This window comes from Notolepis coatsorum, assembly GCF_963971535.1.
Source record: "Notolepis coatsorum genome assembly, chromosome: 14".
In the NCBI taxonomy this organism is placed as follows: Eukaryota; Metazoa; Chordata; class Actinopteri; order Aulopiformes; family Paralepididae; genus Notolepis; species Notolepis coatsorum.
In genome coordinates, this window is record NC_140178.1 from 88,402,328 (window position 1) to 88,422,055 (window position 19,728).

Here is a 19,728-nt window from a genome sequence, read left to right on the forward strand (position 1 = left end):
TTATACATAGCAACCGGGGGACCCTGGTGGAAACAAGACAAACGTCTTTTCCAGGTCTGCATTCCCTTAACAATTGTGTGTATTGAGCCGTACTGTATTGTACCCATTCTGCAATCTGTTAAATAAAGTTTTCATTCATTCATTCCATTGCCTTTACTACACAAACATTCCGTGTAAGGCCTCTTTTGTGGAAATGCAGAACATGTTGACATGGTGCGTTTATGTTTGGTGATATGATGATTCATTATGAATCTACTATGTCTATTTAAACGATTGAAATATAATTAAAATAGACCAATGCAGTTATTATTTATAGTGTTAAGTGTTCAGTGCACAGACTTTAATCAGAAAACACAGCAGATCAGCAATGCCTGTTGTGTATGGACGTACCACGCTGTTACGTGGTGACGTCATTGGAGCTGACGCTGTGCGTGCACTCCAGAGTTTGCAGACTGAGAGCAAGCGGCGTGCTGAAGCACGAGAACAGAAGATACAATAAAAGACTATTGTTTAAATACTGAGTCGTTCTTAAATGAAGGGATACTAAATATCTAACAATGGCGACGAGGATAAACTCCGAAGAGTAGAGTTATCACGGCGTTGAGAAGAGAACATGGACAACGTGCCGAAGTTTGAATGCTACAACGAGCCTGCTACACTGGGACTGAGGTGGACCAGGTGGCTAATGGCGTTTGAGCTGTACGCTGACGGAAAAGGGATGATTCTATCTGTCGATGTGGACGCCACAGTGAGACAGAGAAGAAGGGCCATGCTCTTACATCATGCAGGTACAGACGTACAAGATATATTCGCTACATTGCCCGACGGGGGAGGACCGACGGACTATGCTAAGGCTGTTAAGGCGCTAAATGACTACTTTGTGCCGCAGGTAAATACTGCGTTTGCGCGCCAGGCTTTCTACCAAGTATCACAGAAACCAGGTGAAACTGTACAGCAGTTTGTGACGAGGCTTCGTCAGGCTGCTAGAGACTGTGCATTTGCTGCGGACATTAGCAACCAAATAAGGGATGCGGTGCTGAGCAGGGGCACGTCGGACTATGTACGGAGAAAGTTACTGGAGGAACCACAACTTTTGCTGCCACGTGCGTTAGAAATAGCGTCGCAGTGTGAAAGAGTGGAGCTGCAAATGGCGGCGATGAAGATGAGTGACGGCGCTGAGGGGAGAGAGACGGTGAACCGTGTCTTCAAGAAAGAGGGCCAAGTCCAAAAGTGGAGACCATCGCCTCGTGGAGATCGTGGAGATCGTGGAGAAGGAAAAGAGAAATCCGAATCGGATAAAGTGTGCTACAGATGTGGACACGGGGATCATCTGGCCAACGATTCTGCATGCCCTGCAAGAGGACAGACATGCAGAAAGTGTAATGGAAAAGGACATTATGCCAAAGTCTGTAAATCCAAAGGTAAAGAAAGACAGACTGTGAGATGTGTTGAAACTGAGGATCAGAACACTGGGAACAGAGACTATGCATTTGTGGTTGAAGATGATTCAAATACTGAAAGGGTCACATTTGACGTTGGGGGAGTAGATTTACTTATGTTAATTGATTCAGGTGCATCAAGTAACATTGTAGATGAGAACACATGGAAAATGCTTAAGAGTAAAAATATTAAGTGTGTTTCTACCAAGGCAGCTAACAAACCGCTGTATACATACTCTTCCAAGGTGCCTCTTCCAGTATTGGGTATATTCAAATGTCATGTTAAGGTGGGAAAGTGTGACACTGAAGCAGAGTTCACTGTAATACAGGGACGGGGGGAGCCGCTGCTAGGCAGGAAGACTGCTATTGAGTTAGGTGTACTGAGGGTGGGCACAAACATAGCAGCAGTGACAGAAGCTAAATTTGAAATACAGAAGCAATACCCCAAACTGTTTAAAGGTGTTGGTAAACTGAACACAAAGCAAATCAGTTTGCATATTGATGAGAGTGTAACACCAGTGGTACAACCCCTGAGGAGGGTGCCATTTCACCTGAGGGAAGCAGTAGAGAAGAAAGTAAATCAGCTGCTAGACATGGACATTATTGAGAAGGTTGAGGGACCTACACCGTGGGTTAACCCTGTTGTAATTGCACCAAAAGCTAATGAGGACGACATCAGGATGTGTCTAGACATGAGAAGAGCTAATGCAGCTATCATCAGAGGGAGATATCCAATACCCACAGTGGATGAGCTATTACAGGGAATGAACGGGTCTGTCATTTTCAGTAAACTGGATTTGAAATGGGGATACCACCAATTAGAGCTCACACCAGAGTCCAGGGGTATCACTACGTTTGCAGTACACACAGGTACCTACAGGTACAAGAGACTCATATTTGGAGTGTCATCAGCTAGTGAACAGTATCAACATGAGATAGCCACTGCTACAGCGGGCATTGAGGGGGTAGAAAATATATCCGATGACATAATTGTTCATGCCCCAGATCAGGAGACTCATGAAAAACGACTCCATGCAGTTCTGTAGAGACTAGAGGACTGTGGGCTGACTCTAAACAAAGAAAAGTGTCAGTTTAACATGGACAAGTTGATTTTCATGGGCATGTTACTCTCACAGAAGGGCATAGGCCCCACCACAGAAAGGGTGAGAGCAATAGCAGAGGCACGAGAGCCTGAGAACGCCTCTGAGACCCGTAGTTTTCTGGGCCTAGCAGGGTATAGTAGCCGTTTTATACCACAGTTTGCTAGCATATCAGAGCCACTGCGGAGGCTTACCAAGAAAGACACAGCTTTCATATTCGGGCCAGAGCAAAAACAGGCATTTAGAACGCTGAAAGAAAAGCTAGCTGAGGCCGGCACTCTAGCATATTTTGACAAAGATGCCCCTACTAAAGTCATAGCAGGCGCAGGACCAGTAGGAATAGGAGCAGTCTTAGTACAGCAACAGCAACAGGAAATGGTGCCAATATGTTATGTGAGTAGGAGCCTGACTGATTGTGAAACAAGATATTCACAAACTGAAAAAGAAGCTCTCGCCTTAGTTTGGGCGTGCGAGAGGCTGCACCCATACATATATGGTAAAAAGTTTGACCTAGTAACAGACCACAAGGCGCTGGAGGCCATATACAGTCCGACCTCTAAGCCATGTGCCCGTATTGAGAGGTGGGTGCTGCGGCTCCAACCATATGAGTTCAGAGTAATCCACATACCTGGAAAGGACAACATTGCAGATCCACTGTCGCGACTACTGGGAGAAAGCACGACAGACGGGAACCACAAGCACGGAGCGGAGGAATACGTTCGGTTCGTAGCCACACACGCTACGCCACGAGCACTGACTACCAGGGAGGTAGAGGAAGCCTCTGCAACCGATGAGGAACTCAGTGACCTGAGAAGTGCAATACAAAGTGGATGTTTTGACAAATGCCAAGTGTATGCACGCATTGCATATGAATTGTGTATAATTGGACAGTTGGTGTTGAGAGGGACACGCATTGTACTGCCACACACACTCAGAGACAGAGCCCTGGAGTTGGCTCATGAGGGACACTTGGGGATTGTTGGTACGAAGCAGCACCTCAGGAGTAAAGTGTGGTGGCCAGGTATAGATAAGGCAGCTGAGAAGTATGTGAGGTCATGTCACAGATGCCAAATAGTGTCGAGGCCTGATGTGCCTGAACCCTTGAGACCTACAACACTTCCAGATGGGCCGTGGCAGGACTTAGCCACTGACCTACTTGGTCCATTACCGACAGGACACTCGATATTAGTTGTAGTAGACTACTACAGCCGGTACTACGAGTAAGATATCCTGCAGTCGACCACTGCTGAAAAGGTCATTAACAGCCTGGAGAATATCTTCAGCAGACATGGACTACCGATTTCCATACGGTCAGACTGTGGACCACAGTATATGTCTGCCCAGTTTCAAGCATTCTGCCAGGAGAATGGAATTGAGCATGTGAAAACCACACCCAAGTGGGCACAAGCCAATGGGGAGGTGGAGAGACAAAACGCTTCACTGATGAAGAGGATTCGCATCGCACAGTCTGAGGGGCTGGACTGGAAGAAGGAGCTACGCAAGTATGTGACCATCTACCGGTCTATTGATCACTCCACAACAGGGAAAAGTCCTGCAGAGCTCCTGTTCAAGAGAAAGATCAGAGGAAAGCTCCCGGACATCATGACACCACAAAGAGACCTGGAGGTCAGAGACACTGACGCCGAGAGAAAAGGAAAGTCAAAACTGTACACTGACAACAAGAACAGAGCAAAATACTCTGATGTATCAGTGGGAGACCAAGTCTTACTCAAACAAGACAAAACAGACAAGTTTACAACAGCCTTTGACAAGACACCACACAAGGTCATCAGTAGAGATGGGAACAATGTGGTTGTCCAATCACCAAGTGGAGCGACCTATTCCAGGAACACTACGTTCGTCAAGAGGTACTACACAGAGGATCCTGCTCCACAGTCGTCCAGCAAGACTCGATTAACATGGACTGAGGGTGAGGAGAAGGAAAACACACCCGACACAGAGTCCGAAGCAGAGACTCACACTAGGGTGTCCACACCCAAAGCCACACCGCCTATGGCTAGGTATGAGAGACCCCACAGACAGACCAAAATGCCTCAGAGATTGATGGATTTTGTCATTAAGTGAAATGAGCCTGTCTGGCACACACAAAAAAAAAAAAAAAAAAAAAAAGTGGGTGCCAGATATTGTTATGTATTATGTATTATTATTCATGCTCAATGACACTTACATGCATTCACTAATTGAAAGGTGGAGTTTTGTTCATGGTGAACCTTTGTTTATTTTTGATAACAGGTAACAGAATTGAAGGGGGGGACCCTGATGGAAACAAGACAAACGTCTTTCTCAGGTCTGCATCCCCTTAACAATTGTATGTATTGAGCCGTACTGTATTGTACCCATTCTGCAATCTGTTAAATAAAGTTTTCATTCATTCATTCATTCAAGGGTATCCTGTAAGTGAAAAAAAGAAAGTAATTGAATTCACACACATTTCTGTATGGGACCTTGGAGTTTATGTCCTAGTAAGGAGGGGATGTTGTGTATGGACGTACCACGCTGTTACGTGGTGACGTCATTGGAGCTGACGCTGTGCGTGCACTCCAGAGTTTGCAGACTGAGAGCAAGCGGCGTGCTGAAGCACGAGAACAGAAGATACAATAAAAGACTATTGTTTAAATACTGAGTCGTTCTTAAATGAAGGGATACTAAATATCTAACAATGCCCAAAAAGCATGTATTGTCAACAAGCATGCACCAGTCTAAAGTACACAACAAACTAGCCCCCCCCCCCCCCCCCCCCCCAAAGGAAAATGTAGCTACGTTTCTTGTGTGAGTTATGAAATGTTTTGCAACATTAATTAATTAAATGTTAGCTGTAATTAATATAGGCCACGTGAAACCTTCCACTGATCTAAGGTGGTGATCATCCCTCATACGAAGTCGAGGTGACACACGCTACAGGCCACCAGCAACAGTGTGTTTACCAACACCGGAAAAGCATCCATTTAAAACAAAACGCGTCACCCCAGATTACTAAACTTGCTCCCAGTCTCTAGTCAGGTAGCTCGGCTCGCTGGAAAACGAGATTATGTCGGATTATAATGCAATCTAAAGAATTGTGAGTCATAAATAACAGAGAAAGGTATAGCTGCGCACCATGGTGAAGGCGCAAATTGGTCGTTTGAAGCGTCCACAAACACACCAGGGGTCTCCAAATGGTTTAATTCTGATGGCACATATTTCTGCTTGCTGACCCATTTGGCGTTAAATTCCTCCAATATTCATAGTTGTGTATTTTAGCTCTTTTTTGGCGAGGAGAAAACACAAGCGGCAGAGCATTTTGGCAGCACAGAGGAGGACAAGGTGGGTTGAGTCTACATGGCTCTCATGTAGTGTTTAAGACCAGCCCTCTGACTGAGCTACAATATCATAATTCTACTTGTTTTGAACCTGAGACAGAACGAGAGAAGATGGCAGAAGTCGCTCCAGCTCCAGCTCCCGCCGCTCCGGCTAAGGCCGCTAAGAAGAAGGCAGCTTGAGCTTCCAAACCTAAGAAGGCAGGTCCCAGCGTCAGTGACCTGGTCGTCGAGGCAGTGTCTGCTTCTAAAGAGAGGACCGGTGTGTCTCTGGCTGCCGTAAAGAAGGCTCTGGCTGCCGGCGGCTATGACGTGGACAAGAACAAGGCCCGCGTTAAGACCGCTGTCAAGAGCCTGGTGACAAAGGGAACCCTGGTCCAGGTCAAGGGTACCGGAGCCTCCGGCTCTTTCAAGATCAACAAGGCTGAGGTTAAAGCCAAAAAGCCCGCAAAGAAAGTCGCTCCGAAAGCCAAGAAGCCAGCAGCCAAGAAACCTGTCTTGGCCAAAAAGCCAGCGAAGGCAGCAACGAAGAAGCCTGCTGCCGCCAAGAAGTCTCTCAAGAAAGTCAAGAAGGTAGCGGCCAAGAGTCCCAAGAAGGTAGCAGCCAAGAGCCCAAAGAAGGTGAAAAAGCCCGCTGCGCCCAAGAAGTCTCCAGCTAAGAAGGCTGCCAAGCCAATAGCAGCTAAGAGGGCAGCTCCCAAGAAGAGATAAGCGTTTGAACAGAACGTTGTCTTTAATTCAACAAAAGGCTCTTTTAAGAGCCACCCACCACTTCCATGAAAAGCGATTATTGTACTCTAGTGTGTGTGAAGGCTGCTTATCGAAGTATAAAACTTAATATTTATGGGATGGTTGATTTCCACTAGTTACTTCCAGCACGGCAACAAAGCAAACTCAACTCTATAATATTATATAAATATGGAGAATATACCACAAAAAAACGAATATAAAAATATAGATCAGATATAGGTTCTTAATTGGAGAATGTTGATTGTTATTAAGACCGGTTTGATTAGTGGGTCCTACTAGCGCAGATACTTTACCGCAACGAGTTGAGCCCTTTATTGTGGAAATACATAAATTGCTATCATTATGATGCATTTATGTCCGTGCGTAAATTACCGCTATGACACTATTGGAATGACTACGGGTGATGGCCCATTAGTGGACACAGCAGATTAATGTAATTTTATTTATTCGGACCGGTTTGGATCATATGTTGGCACATAATTATGTTCCCCACTACCTCACATTAAATATCTACACAAGCAACCATTATATTATACAGACAAGTGGAACATTGTCTCACAAAAGGACCCCCACTATTTATATGAAACAGTCACGGCTACAAAACACGACTTGTAGTTCTACCCATTTATTTATAATGTGATTAGTGATCCAGACCAGCAACATTGGCAGGTAAAGAAAATGGTCAGTTTACGAGTTGAGCCCCAACAATTGTGGAAATACACAAATTGCTGTCATTATGGTTAATTTATGTTCGGGCATGCTGTAATCTCTCTCTCCCTCTCTCTCTCTCTCTCTCTCTCTCTCTCTCTATATATATATATATATAACCCTTACTATTTATACCGCTGTCCAGTATTACTTACTACCCATATTGTTTTTTTCAGTTCAAATCACTTGACTGCTGACATGTCATTTACAATTTTATATTATATCGTTAAGCCTTCAAAACAGGCACAAAAACACTCTCTCTCTCTCTATATATTAACCCTTACTATTTATACCGCTGTCCAGTATGACTTACTACCCATAGTTTTTTTTCATTTCAAATGAATCATCACTTGACCGCTATGACATGCCATTTATAATTTTATATTATATCGTTAAGCCTTCAAAACACGCACAACACTGCAGACAGACAACACATTAAACATTACTTCTAACCAGCACTGTACAAGTGTACCCATTAGTGGACACGGTCAAATGTTATGCATTACGTGTTTATCGTCTTACAGTTACACTCATGTCCGAGGTAGCGAGACAACAACGTAGGTTACACAACCAAATTGTATTTTGACAAACGTAAATATTGCATTTTCAAGAAGAGGTGGGTGGCTCTGAAAAGAGCCTTTGTGGGGTTTGTCGAAGAGGCTAAATAATTTACTTCTTGGCAGCCTTCTCGGTCTTCTTGGGCAGAAGGACAGCCTGGATGTTGGGCAGCACACCACCCTGAGCGATGGTCACTCCTCCCAGCAGTTTGTTGAGCTCCTCGTCGTTACGCACGGCCAGCTGCAGGTGACGGGGGATGATACGAGACTTCTTGTTGTCACGGGCAGCGTTTCCAGCCAACTCCAGGATCTCAGCGGTCAGATATTCCAGCACAGCCGCCAGATAAACCGGGGCACCGGCTCCAACACGATGAGCATAGTTGCCTTTACGCAGCAGTCTGTGGACACGACCCACGGGGAACTGAAGCCCGGCACGAGAGGAGCGAGTCTTGGCCTTAGCTCTGGCCTTTCCTCCGGTCTTTCCTCTTCCAGACATGTTTATTATTCTCTTTCGCTAAACGAGTTAGAAAATGAATGCAGCAAGTTGGAGAGTCGCGTTTTATTTTCGGGCTTGTGTTTTCTCACCCAATCAGGAAAGACGTTTTCTTGGCGGCTTTTCCAAAAGACGAGTCCTCCAATCCTCGTGTGAGATGTAGGCGGAATAACGAGCTCCCAGAGTGGAGACCAATCAGAAACGACTGCGCCTCCACGTTAGTAATATAAGGCCAGAGTTTCGGCACAGCAGCGTATTATTCTTGTTGGAGAGAAGAAGAAAATATAGTTTATCATAATGGCAAGAACTAAGCAGACCGCTCGTAAGTCCACCGGTGGCAAAGCCCCAAGGAAGCAGCTCGCCACCAAGGCTGCCCGTAAGAGCGCACCGGCTACCGGCGGTGTGAAGAAGCCACATCGTTACAGGCCCGGTACCGTGGCGCTGAGAGAGATCCGTCGTTACCAGAAGTCCACAGAGTTGCTGATCCGCAAGTTGCCTTTCCAGCGCCTGGTCAGAGAAATCGCCCAGGACTTCAAGACCGACCTGCGCTTCCAGAGCTCTGCTGTCATGGCTCTTCAGGAGGCCAGTGAGGCTTACCTGGTCGGTCTGTTTGAGGACACCAACCTGTGCGCCATCCACGCCAAGAGGGTGACCATCATGCCCAAAGACATCCAGCTGGCCCGCCGCATCCGTGGAGAGCGCGCTTAGATCTGCTTTTGTTTTCATAATTTCATAACCCAAAGGCTCTTTTAAGAGCCACCACCGTAATCATGAAAGTACATTCCATTAACTCATTATTTCAATATGCCAGTTTTACTAAAATCATCACAATTCTGATATTACAAATATTTAGACTAGCATATCTTGTTGGCTAAGGCAGAACAGACTGCAAGTTGCCATACAACATTTATTGATCCCCTTGGGGACATTTGTTATAGCAGGAGGGGAGGTACATGTAGTATAATACATGCATGTCACAGAATTATATTAGTGTAGAAGTAAACATTAATAAAAAGGCAGTGTAAACAATATACAATATAATTAACTGGACATTGTAGTAGGTTCGTCCGGGCCTCATTTTGAGAAGCATCTTAGAAATGTGGGAACATAGGCCCTACATTTTGAGTGAAAAGAAAATCTGGGGCTGTGGGACCATAGGGCTGACCCCCATGATGCAACACATTACATTGACCTCGATAGGGAAATTAAAAGTTTTACAGTCGAGTAAAGTAGTTTGAATATGGTCATCTGTGTCTTGTGTGTTAATTACAGCTCAATGAAATAAGGTAGCAGTCCATAAGGCGACGTATTGCTATATTTATATTTCATGGTGCTGTAATTAACAAGGGTTTTCTCTCAAGGGCAGGTGTAGTGGGAGGAATTAGCTCAGGAGTCAATACATTTCCATCTGTACGAGGTGCTTAATTTATGTCATAATCAACTTTGCTATTTTGCCCATATTTTATTTTAGGAGCAACAATGTAACTGCACAGGTTCATACACTGAGACAATAGGACATTCTTTATTGGTAGTTTAAAATTCAAGATGACAAACTGGTTTTCAACTCAATGTTGCAACAATCAACAACAGCTAAAAAGTAACCCATGACCATACATCCATAATTATACATGTTCCAATCATACATATAACTCAGAGTTAGGGGGCAATGGCCTTTTTCTGCCCCTTCTCTCATTGAGGGCAGGTAGTGAGAGGAATCAGCTCAGCGACCACAGATGTCCATCTGGTTTCATGCTGAACTAGTTTGAGGGGCTTCATTCATAATGTCATTAACAGACTCAAACGTTGACACATCACTCAGAAGAAAAGATCAATCATGCCGTCCTTGTACATTTATTTCCAAGTATTTAACATTCATTCAGTTGCTATTTTACAGATATTTATTATTTTTGGAACAATGTAGTTCCAGTTGGTTGTGTAGAGGCTGTGGCAGGTTTCCGTGTTAGTATAATACTCTGAAGTGGAGCCAGGCAAGGAAAATACAGTATTCAGAGCACAATTTTACAAACTACACACACAATGAGCTGTAACTCTGTGATAAGAGCCATAAATTGCTCCAAATGTGTCACCTGTTGGGTCAGGTCAGTGCTACCAGCCCTCCTCAATCCCTCATCACAGACCTGGTTTGGACAGGTTCAGGAGTCCAGGGTCGGAGTGGGGAATTGTGTGTATTGAGCCATACTGTATTGTATTTGTACCCATTCTGCAATCTGTATTTAAATCTAAAGTATTCAATCAATCGTTTCCATATTTGTTAAACAGAGATTGGTGTGTTGCATCAGTGAGGATTATCAACTGATTTGGATGCAAATCTACTTTCCAGGACAACCATTCTTTCTTTGACTGTTCTCAGCCCAGCTGACTGGTGAACATTATTGTATATTTATATAGCATATACCTGTCTTTTTTTATAGCTAGATTCTGTATTATTTGGAGTTTTTTTTAGGTGTGAATTTGCCACATTGCTCCAGGTGGGGGTAGAATAATCAGAGTGGTTTTAAGCAGCTTTCTTATTCTAATCATTGCCTCCTTCTGCAGAGCACTTTCGGGTGGTTTAGCCTCCTTATTGCCTTGTTCCAGACAGGTTATGTGGGCTAGACATGTTGTGTAGATGTTGGGGCCAAGAAGACAAACTTGCAGAGGAACCCTATTGGCCAAACCTCAAACCCTCCCCCCACACTTTGTCTCGGCGCTCGTTGGCCTCAACAACGTCCTCAGGGAGGCTTGAAATACGCATGGGTTTGGCCAACTGAGACATTCAATAGGGTATGGGAGGAGGGGGAGTTGCCGGGGGCTTGGAAGGAAGCTGTGGTGGTGCCAATTAGAAAGCCAGGGAAGGACCCGACGCAGCCAACAAGTTATAGGCCTATTGCATTAACATCTAATATTTGCAAGGTAATGGAGAGGATGGTGGCGGATAGGCTGACGCATGTGCTTGAGAGGAGAGGGGTGTTGGAGGGATATCAGAGTGGGTTTAGGAGAGGGAGAAATACTATGGATGCTGTGCTGAGGATGGAAGATGAGGTTAGGAGGGCTCAGCGTAATAGGGAGGCAGTGGTAGGTGTATATTTTGACATAGAGAAAGCATATGATATGATGTGGAGGGAGGGCTTATTAATTAAACTGCATTCTTTGGGGATAGGAGGGAGGGTTTTTAATTGGGTGAGGAGTTTTTTGTCGGGTAGGAAGATTCAGGTTAAAGTGGGGGGGGTGCTGTCAAGTCAGGTCCAGGTTAGTAATGGAACCCCGCAGGGGAGTGTGATTAGCCCACTCATCTACGTAGTTATGATAAATGATGTATTTGGGGGGGTAGGGGGGGGGGATTGGAAGGTCTTTGTTTGCGGATGATGGCGCTTTATGGAAGAGGGGGAGGAGTGTAGAGTATGGGGTACGCAAGGTTCAGGAAGCAATAGATAGTGTAGAGCAGTGGGGGTTAGATTGGGGGTGTAGGTTTTCAGTGGAAAAGACGAAGTTTATGGTTTTTACTAGGAAGAGGGTGCAGGAAGGGATAAAGCTTAGGTTATATGGTCAGGAGCTAGAGAGGGTAGCAACATTTAAGTACCTAGGGGTGGTTTTTGACTCTCATCTTACGTGGGAGGGCCATGTTAGGAGGATAGGGGAAAGGGGGAATAAGGTGTTGAATGTAATGAAGTGTTTGGCTGGTAGGGACTGGGGAAGTAGTAGTGAGGCGTTGAGGTCAGTATATGTAGGGTTAGTTAGGGCAATGATAGATTATGGGTGTATAGCGTATGGGTCAGCGGCACAGGTGCATTTGAGGAAGTTGGATGTGCTTCAGGCGCGGGCATTGAGGATCCGTAGTGGGGCTTTTAAGACCACTTCAGTTCCGGCTCTTCAGGTGGCGATGGGGGAGATGCCCTTGGAGATTAGGCGTAGACAGTTAATGGCGAATTATTGGGTGAATCTGCGGGGACATGGGGACTCTCACCCGACTAAGGGGGTTCTGAGGGATTGCTGGGAGAATGGGAAGGGTAAGAAGGAGAATTTTGGCCGGGTAGGGCAGGGAGTGGCGGTGGAGTTTGGAGTGGGGGGTCTTAATATAAGCCCCTCGGTGGTATATCCAGCCGTGGCTCCGTGGTTGTTAGAGTGGCCTGAGGTGGATTGGAGGATGATGGAAGTGAAGAGGTCAGGGGGAAGGGTGGAGGTGGTTAGTGCTTGTGAGGGACTGTTGCGTGATTCGTATGGGGACTTTACAGCTGTGTATACAGATGGGTCGAAGGATCCGGAGTCTGGGGTGTCAGGGTTTGGAGTGGCGGTAAGCCGGAGGACTACGAACGGTCTGGGTGTGTACACAGTTGAGATGGTGGCTGTGCTGGTGGCACTGAGGTGGGTGGAGCAGGCTCGGGTGGGGAAGGTGGTGGTTTGCAGTGATTCAGCATCAGTGTTGGCTAGCTTGAGGTCTTTTAGATCCAGCAGCCGGCAGGATATGCTGTATGAGGTGTTGATGAGTATGACTAGGTGTGTGAGACAAGGGAAAGAGGTGAGATTTTTGTGGGTCCCGGCGCATGTAGGAGTGAGGGGAAATGAGGAGGCGGACAAGTTGGCTAAGGGGGCCTTGAGGAAGGGGGCGGTGGATATGCAGGTTAGGGTCAGTAAGGCTGAGGCGAAGGGGATGATTTGGGAGAGGGCAGTTCAGATGTGGCAGGAGAGGTGGGAGGGGGGGGTAAAAGGGCGTCATTTCTATCAGGTCCAGCGCAGTGTTAGGGGTCGGGAGGGGGGTAGTTTGAGAGATAGGAGGGAGGAAGTAGTGTGGATGAGGTTGAGGCTGGGGCACTGTGGGTTTAATAAAAACCTGAAGCTGGTGGGGAAGCATCAGAGTGGGCTCTGTGAGGGGTGTGAGGAGGAGGAGGAATCAGTGGGGCATGTACTGTTGGAGTGTAGGGCTTATACAGTGCAGAGGAGAGAGATGAAGGGAAAATTGAGGGAGATGGGGGTTAGGGAGCTAGGGATATCGGAAATACTGAGTGGGGGAGGGGGAGATAAGGCGAGGGTGGTGTTGGGGTTTTTGAGAGATGTGGGGGTGTATGATAGGGTTTGAGGGAAAGTGTTAGAGTTGGAAGGTAGATAGAAAGTTGAAATTGACGTGAGTCAGAGAGTGGGATATGTAGTATAATGTAGATGAAGGTTGATAGGGATAGTGAACAGTGTGGTTGTAGGAAGGTGTTTGTAGGTTAGGTAGTTAGGTAGAATAGTGGTTAGAGTGAGGGACTCATAGATTAGGTTTGGATATGGTGGTGATGTTAGGGATGGGTTTTGTTTTTGTTTTTGTTAAACCATTGAAGAAGAAAGAAGAGGGGAGAATGGAAGACTGGCCCGATTTCCGGGTCGGTAGGTGGCGGTAAATGCCTCATTTATGGTGGCCGTCCGCCGTAAAACACCAAAAAGAAGAAGAAGAAGAACTGAGACATTCGATCATCATCTATTCGTGAAAATGAGTGGCAGAGGTAAAGGAGGAAAGGGACTCGGAAAAGGAGGCGCTAAGCGTCACCGCAAAGTGCTCCGTGATAATATCCAGGGAATCACCAAACCCGCCATCCGCCGCCTGGCTCGTCGTGGTGGAATGAAGCGTATCTCCGGTCTGATCTACGAGGAGACCCGCGGTGTGTTGAAGGTCTTCCTGGAGAACGTGATCCGTGATGCCGTCACCTATACCGAGCACGCCAAGAGGAAGACCGTGACCGCCATGGATGTTGTCTATGCTCTGAAGAGACAGGGACGCACTCTGTACGGCTTCGGCGGCTAAACTGCTCACTGTGTTGTATCAAAAACCTAAAGGCTCTTTTAAGAGCCACCCACATGATCCATAGAACGAGCACATTCTGTTTCCTCATACCTTTTATATTATTTTGTACTTTATTTAATCAATATAATGCGCAAGTGAGGTGTATAAAACAAAATATATAAATACACAATACTAAAACCACCCGCTAGGAAAGATTACCAATTTGGAAAGGGTGAGATTATAAAGATATATTTGGATCAGATTTGATGCATCATTCTTTTAGATGCGCAAATGGTTTTAATGTTGTGTATAAAGCCTGATTAACACAGGGCATCATTGTTGACCGGTATGATTATATGCTAATGCTTTGTATGTATTTTTTTCATGTATTTGGTTATTAGAATTACCCCCCCCCCCCCTTCGTGAAAGGGGGGCTGATGGCGGTGTGGACTGTGTGCGCGGGGAAAGTCTCCAGCGCCTCTTAAATCATTGCTATAGAACTTAAATAGATAGAAAGGACACTTCTGTTTCATTTTGTCGCTCGTTCGGAGACAGTTTAACCTCAATCTGACAAGCTGTGTCAACATGCGATGTTGAAAATAAAGTTACATTTATATTTAATGTATTATACACGTGCAATGAATGATGTGGATTATTGCAAACAGGAACCCCTCCAACCAGACGCTTGGATTCTTAAACAACCTTTAACCTTTGGTCTTCTTACAACAGGGCTGTGAAATACCGTCAAGTGTTGTGGTAACATCAGTTGGGTTGGTGTGTTGTGCACTGGTTGAGCATGCAATAAAAATATCTAACGTTATGTCGTAGTCCGACCACGGTACGTTTTTTTTTGGATACATGTATAATAAGCCTCTAATAAGTCTCTGGGTTACAGTACTGTATATTTGCATATTGTATATGTCAGAAATGTAACAGCAATATATACCTGTATGTCCCTATGTCATAAAGTCATGTATGTTGTAAAAAAAAAAAAAATCGTATCTGTAGACCAGGCCCATTGCAAGTTGCTGTACTCTGTTGTACCGGATCTCCTCTCTGGTAAACAAGAATACCCTGAAGACTCTGGCAGGAGCACTCATTCAAGGGTACTACGACTATGCTTGCACCTCATGGTACCAAAGCACCTCAAAGGTGCTAAAAACAAAATTACAAACATCACAAAACAAACTGGTCAGACTACTGCTTGACCTTACTTCTAGAACCCACCTCACCCCTGCCCACTTTGACAACCTAGGATGGCTTAGAGTAGACGACAGAGTACAGCAACTTGCAATGGGCCTGGTCTACAAGATACACTACACGACTAAGGTACCCATGTACATGTCAAAATACTTCCCAACGGTCAGTGAATACCATGACCACAACACCAGAGGGAGCTCCACAAATCATGTTAAACCCAGATTCGGCTCAAACAAGGGACTAAACACGTTTAGCAATTATGCTACATCAATGTGGAACGCCCTACCCACAGCTGTAAATGAATGTGAATCACTACCCACTTTTAAAACCACTCTCAAGGAGCACCTACGGGAGACTGCAATTCGAAACTGGCCCTGTAAATATCCTAACACAACCCCATCCAATGTACAGTACATTTCCTAACCCAGTAATATGAGACCCTCTTCTTGGACCAAGTAAGGTTTTGTCGATAATCCAATGTACAGTTACCCCCCCCCCCCCCCCTGCCTACCCATCCCCACCCCACCCACCCAACCGCCTCCAATGTACAGTTACCCCCCCCACCCACCTACCCAACCCACCTCCTCCAATGTACAGTTTCTTCATCAAATGTATATACTCTCTCTTCTTTTTTTCTTTTTTTAAACTATTTTTGTATCACAAACAGTACTGTATTTGTAAATCTGGTATGTCATAAATGTATAGATGTAGCAGTACTGTCTATCTGTATGTCATGTATGTCATATGTTGATTAATTGAAAATGGGGAGTGGCCCTATTCCCCGTACCTGGTTCAACTAAGTCGATCAAAAGTCCCATTATCCAGATTCAATTAACCTGATGTTTGAATCCATGCTTTCCCTGTTCCTCGAAGGTGGATTCAGTCTCGTTAATTCGAACCAGACTTGATGCTCAGGATCAGTGCGCGCGGCCGCGTCAGCTGAAAAGACAGCAGGTGTCGATCGCAGAAATCCTGACTTTCTAACGGCATTGATTGATTGATTTAAAACTTTACTAACATATTGCAGAATGGGTACAATACAGTACGGCTCAATAGCCTCGCCGACAAATTAAATGCATAATCTATAGGCTAATGTTAAATCCCTCATTACCCCAATCAATCAGATTATATTTATTTAAATGTGCCTGATGGCAGTAGGCTTAATGGAATGAATAATCGAATGAGATCTATTGCTAGCAAAAATAATTAGTTAAACTCTTTCAGAATAAGTAGATACAAACAAGCCCAAATAGTATCTAATTGATACGAATTAATAGATGCTTATGAGGATATCTGTACTGTATGCGCTCGGCTTAGGTAACATGTACTTTATATATAAATACAGTTTTCAAGGCGCGACCCCCGAAATAACGTGTCAGAGAGGCTTGGAGCCGGCTATACAGTTTCACTATTAATCAGGTTTTAATCTGTTTCGGACATAATCCATATGCATTGAATTGATTAACCTTTGGTTTATACCAGTGACACATGTTCATCATCAGATAACAGTGCTTGAACAGATAAATGCATTTTCTCAAATGCATTAATGTCAACGGCTCATTCAATTTCTCAAATCCGTCAAACAGCGCATCTCATCAGACATTTTAATCCCAGTTACAATATCACAATAACGTGTGAGTGACAGTGATACAATTCAACAATCCACATATTCAGATTCCTCGTAATTCATAATCCACAATCCACGCATAGACACTTCAATTTATGCTTGAATGAACCACAATCCGGGCGCTCCGTTAAGCAAATACATCCACAGCAGAGAATATGAAACTAATCAGAGCCAAAAGCCAGATAGGTTTCATTCATTAAAAATATCCCTGCGGGATTCACATTTGCAATGATCCGTTATTAAAATAACCACATGCAGTGTGTATCGCGACTCCGAGCGCCGTATCCGTATAAATATGACATGCATTATTTAGGACAAAGTAAATCTATAGCCTGAATATGATTTATTATCAGCATTTAGGTCTATTATTTTACATTTCAAAGCCCCCTCTAGGAAAACGAAGCACAAAAACATAATTTAGAATGGTATAATGCAGATCTACACTGTGGAAATTATTTCAGGAAGCGAGCTGGCATTTCTTTGCAAGGGTGTGGCCATGGTTCATCCAGTTAACTGAACTTAACCCTGCTCAGGAGCAGGTTCAAACTTTCTGATCTGTTACCATGGCGATTTAGAAAATCTGCCGTCGGGGAACGGAAATGTCTGGCTTAAGTCAAGCTATGCTGAAAATTATCCGGCTAACTCAGTTAGCTAGGTACAGGTCATAGGTCATAGGTCAAATGACTCCAGATGCAGCAATAGCATAATAATAATAATAATAATAGATCAAATTTATATAGCGCCTTTCATAGAAACCAAGGTCGCTTATAGCATAGCAATCCTAGTATTACAAATGTTGTCAAGAAACATATTTTTAGGTTAAATGAAAATAGAAGATTTATCTTGTACATAAACATTTTATCAAGATATCATCACACACACATTATTAACCACAGCGATCGTGGCTGGAATAGACCTATTGCTAAGCCACGCCCCCTTTGAAAACTCGGACAAACAAAGTCAACCGTGAATGACTGTTGACGATGGCCGCAGGTAGCCCCTTTCCTGACTGTGATGCAAGCCTTGCTTCACAGTCCCGAAAGCGGCTAGGCCGCGGGAGATTTACCACAGCAGGTAATAGACCTGTTTTTTAAACATAAGTTTCAAGTTTCTTTTCAAGTTTCTTTATTAGTTGTCATACAGAAGCACAGAATACTTTTATACAAAATGCTTCTTTCTGTTACGCTCCAGAGACTACTAGACAAAAATAGGTAAGTATAAAATAAAATAAGTATAGCAAGTATAAAATAGAATTCACGTACGTAGGCACAAGTGTTCAGTATGTACATATGTACAATGTTCAATGCAGAGTAGAAGTAACTGAGTTACCATACAATATACTATACAATATACTAATATACAATATACTATATAGCGCAAAGCAGAAATGGGATGAGGTACAATTTAGGTACAATTTACAGTAAGGTGTAATGAGGTATGGGTTGTAGTGCAAATTCTTTACCAATAAATATAAAGTGTGTTTAGGTGTTCTAAAGTGTGTAAGTGGATGCTGCAGTGAGTTGTTTGTTTAAAGTGAGTGTGTGCATGTGGATGTGTGTGCTGTGAGTGCATTCGATGGTTGTTACATAGTGTTATTGTTCGTTGAGCATCCTGATGGCCTGGGGATAGAAGCTTCTTCTGAGTCTTTCTGTGCTTGCCATGAGACTCCGGTATCGCTTGCCTGACCGCAGCAGTTCAAAGAGGCAGTTGTTTGGGTGGCTGGAGTCTTTGATACTTATCTTAGCCTTACCCATGCACCGCTTGTTGTAAATGTTCTGGAGAGTGGGAAGCCCCCCTCCAATTGTGCGTTCGGCTGAACGGGCCACTCTCTGTAGTCTGCTACGGTCTTGTGCGGTGCTATTCCCAAACCAGGAGGTGATATTGCCAGTCAGGATGATCTCTATTGTACATGAGTAGAAGTTCTTAAGGATCTTCTGACTGACTTGGAACTTCCTTAGGCGTCTGAGGAAGTAGAGGCGTTGTTGTGCCTTCTTCACAACACTGTCAATGTGTGTGGTCCATGTCAAGTCCTCGGATATGTGGACTCTGAGGTACTTAAAACTGTCACTCGTCAGTGATTCGATTTGTGCTACGTTGATTTCTCAATCGTTCATCTCGCTCCTCTTGTCCACCTTCTTCCATTTGGGGTAGGCTGCTCCACAGGCCGGCAGAAGTGCTTTGAGGGGAAAAGACAGTTAGCAAACGTTAAGTTAGCTAAAAACACCAGCTAACTAGCGAGGAAGAAAAGTCAGACAGCAAATTAATGACAGCAAAGTTGATGTTGATAACACCAGCTAGCTTGCAGCTAACATTAGCTAACTAATAGTTTGGTCTACGTTTCTAATACATGCCGTCAAATATTATGTCTTTATGAATTTACCTTACCTTTGAGCAAACATAAGTGTCCTTGGAAATGGTCTTCACATTCAGTTGTGTATGTTGTCAACGACACAGCATAATCCACCACTTGCATTTGTCGAGTTTTCTTTTGGGCTTCGGAAAAGGTACAAAATATACTCCTCCATCCAGTGGTTCAGGGTACCTGGTGTCCGAATTACAGGTACCCCACGCACAGCGTTTCACCATCAGATATTAGCTAGATAATAAACATAGAAACTGAACTCTTCACAGTGGTTTCGATCACAGACGTTTGGTTTGATGCGCCCCACAAATGGCTTTTCTGTTGATGTCCGAGTTTTCTGCCAGCGATGATTTTCACTGTGATATGATTGGACAAATTCTATTTGGGGCGTGGTTTAACGACAGGTCTATTCTGAAT

General features: G+C 44.5%; 3 protein-coding genes and 1 pseudogene across 4 annotated transcripts; 3 read left to right on the forward strand and 1 right to left on the reverse strand.

The window, feature by feature from the left end:
- Positions 1 to 5,970: 5,970 nt before the first annotated feature.
- Positions 5,971 to 6,567, forward strand: LOC311240619 (histone H1-like; annotated as a pseudogene). The gene has a single exon. The product of its transcript is annotated as a histone H1-like (transcript).
- Positions 6,568 to 7,983: 1,416 nt separating this feature from the next.
- LOC311240357 (histone H2A) lies at positions 7,984 to 8,367 on the reverse strand (the record flags this gene model as incomplete). The annotated part of the gene is made up of 1 exon (XM_084328938.1): positions 7,984 to 8,367. The coding sequence occupies one exon, from the start codon at positions 8,365 to 8,367 to the stop codon at positions 7,984 to 7,986; it is 384 nt and encodes a 127-aa protein (XP_084185064.1).
- Positions 8,368 to 8,661: 294 nt separating this feature from the next.
- Positions 8,662 to 9,072, forward strand: LOC311240354 (histone H3.2; the record flags this gene model as incomplete). Its single annotated transcript, XM_084328935.1, has 1 exon — positions 8,662 to 9,072. One exon carries the CDS (start codon positions 8,662 to 8,664, stop codon positions 9,070 to 9,072), a length of 411 nt encoding a protein of 136 aa, XP_084185061.1.
- A 4,759-nt stretch (positions 9,073 to 13,831) lies between these two features.
- On the forward strand, positions 13,832 to 14,143 carry LOC311240620 (histone H4-like; the record flags this gene model as incomplete). Its single annotated transcript, XM_084329192.1, has 1 exon — positions 13,832 to 14,143. The coding sequence occupies one exon, from the start codon at positions 13,832 to 13,834 to the stop codon at positions 14,141 to 14,143; it is 312 nt and encodes a 103-aa protein (XP_084185318.1).
- Between the last annotated feature and the right edge of the window lie 5,585 nt (positions 14,144 to 19,728).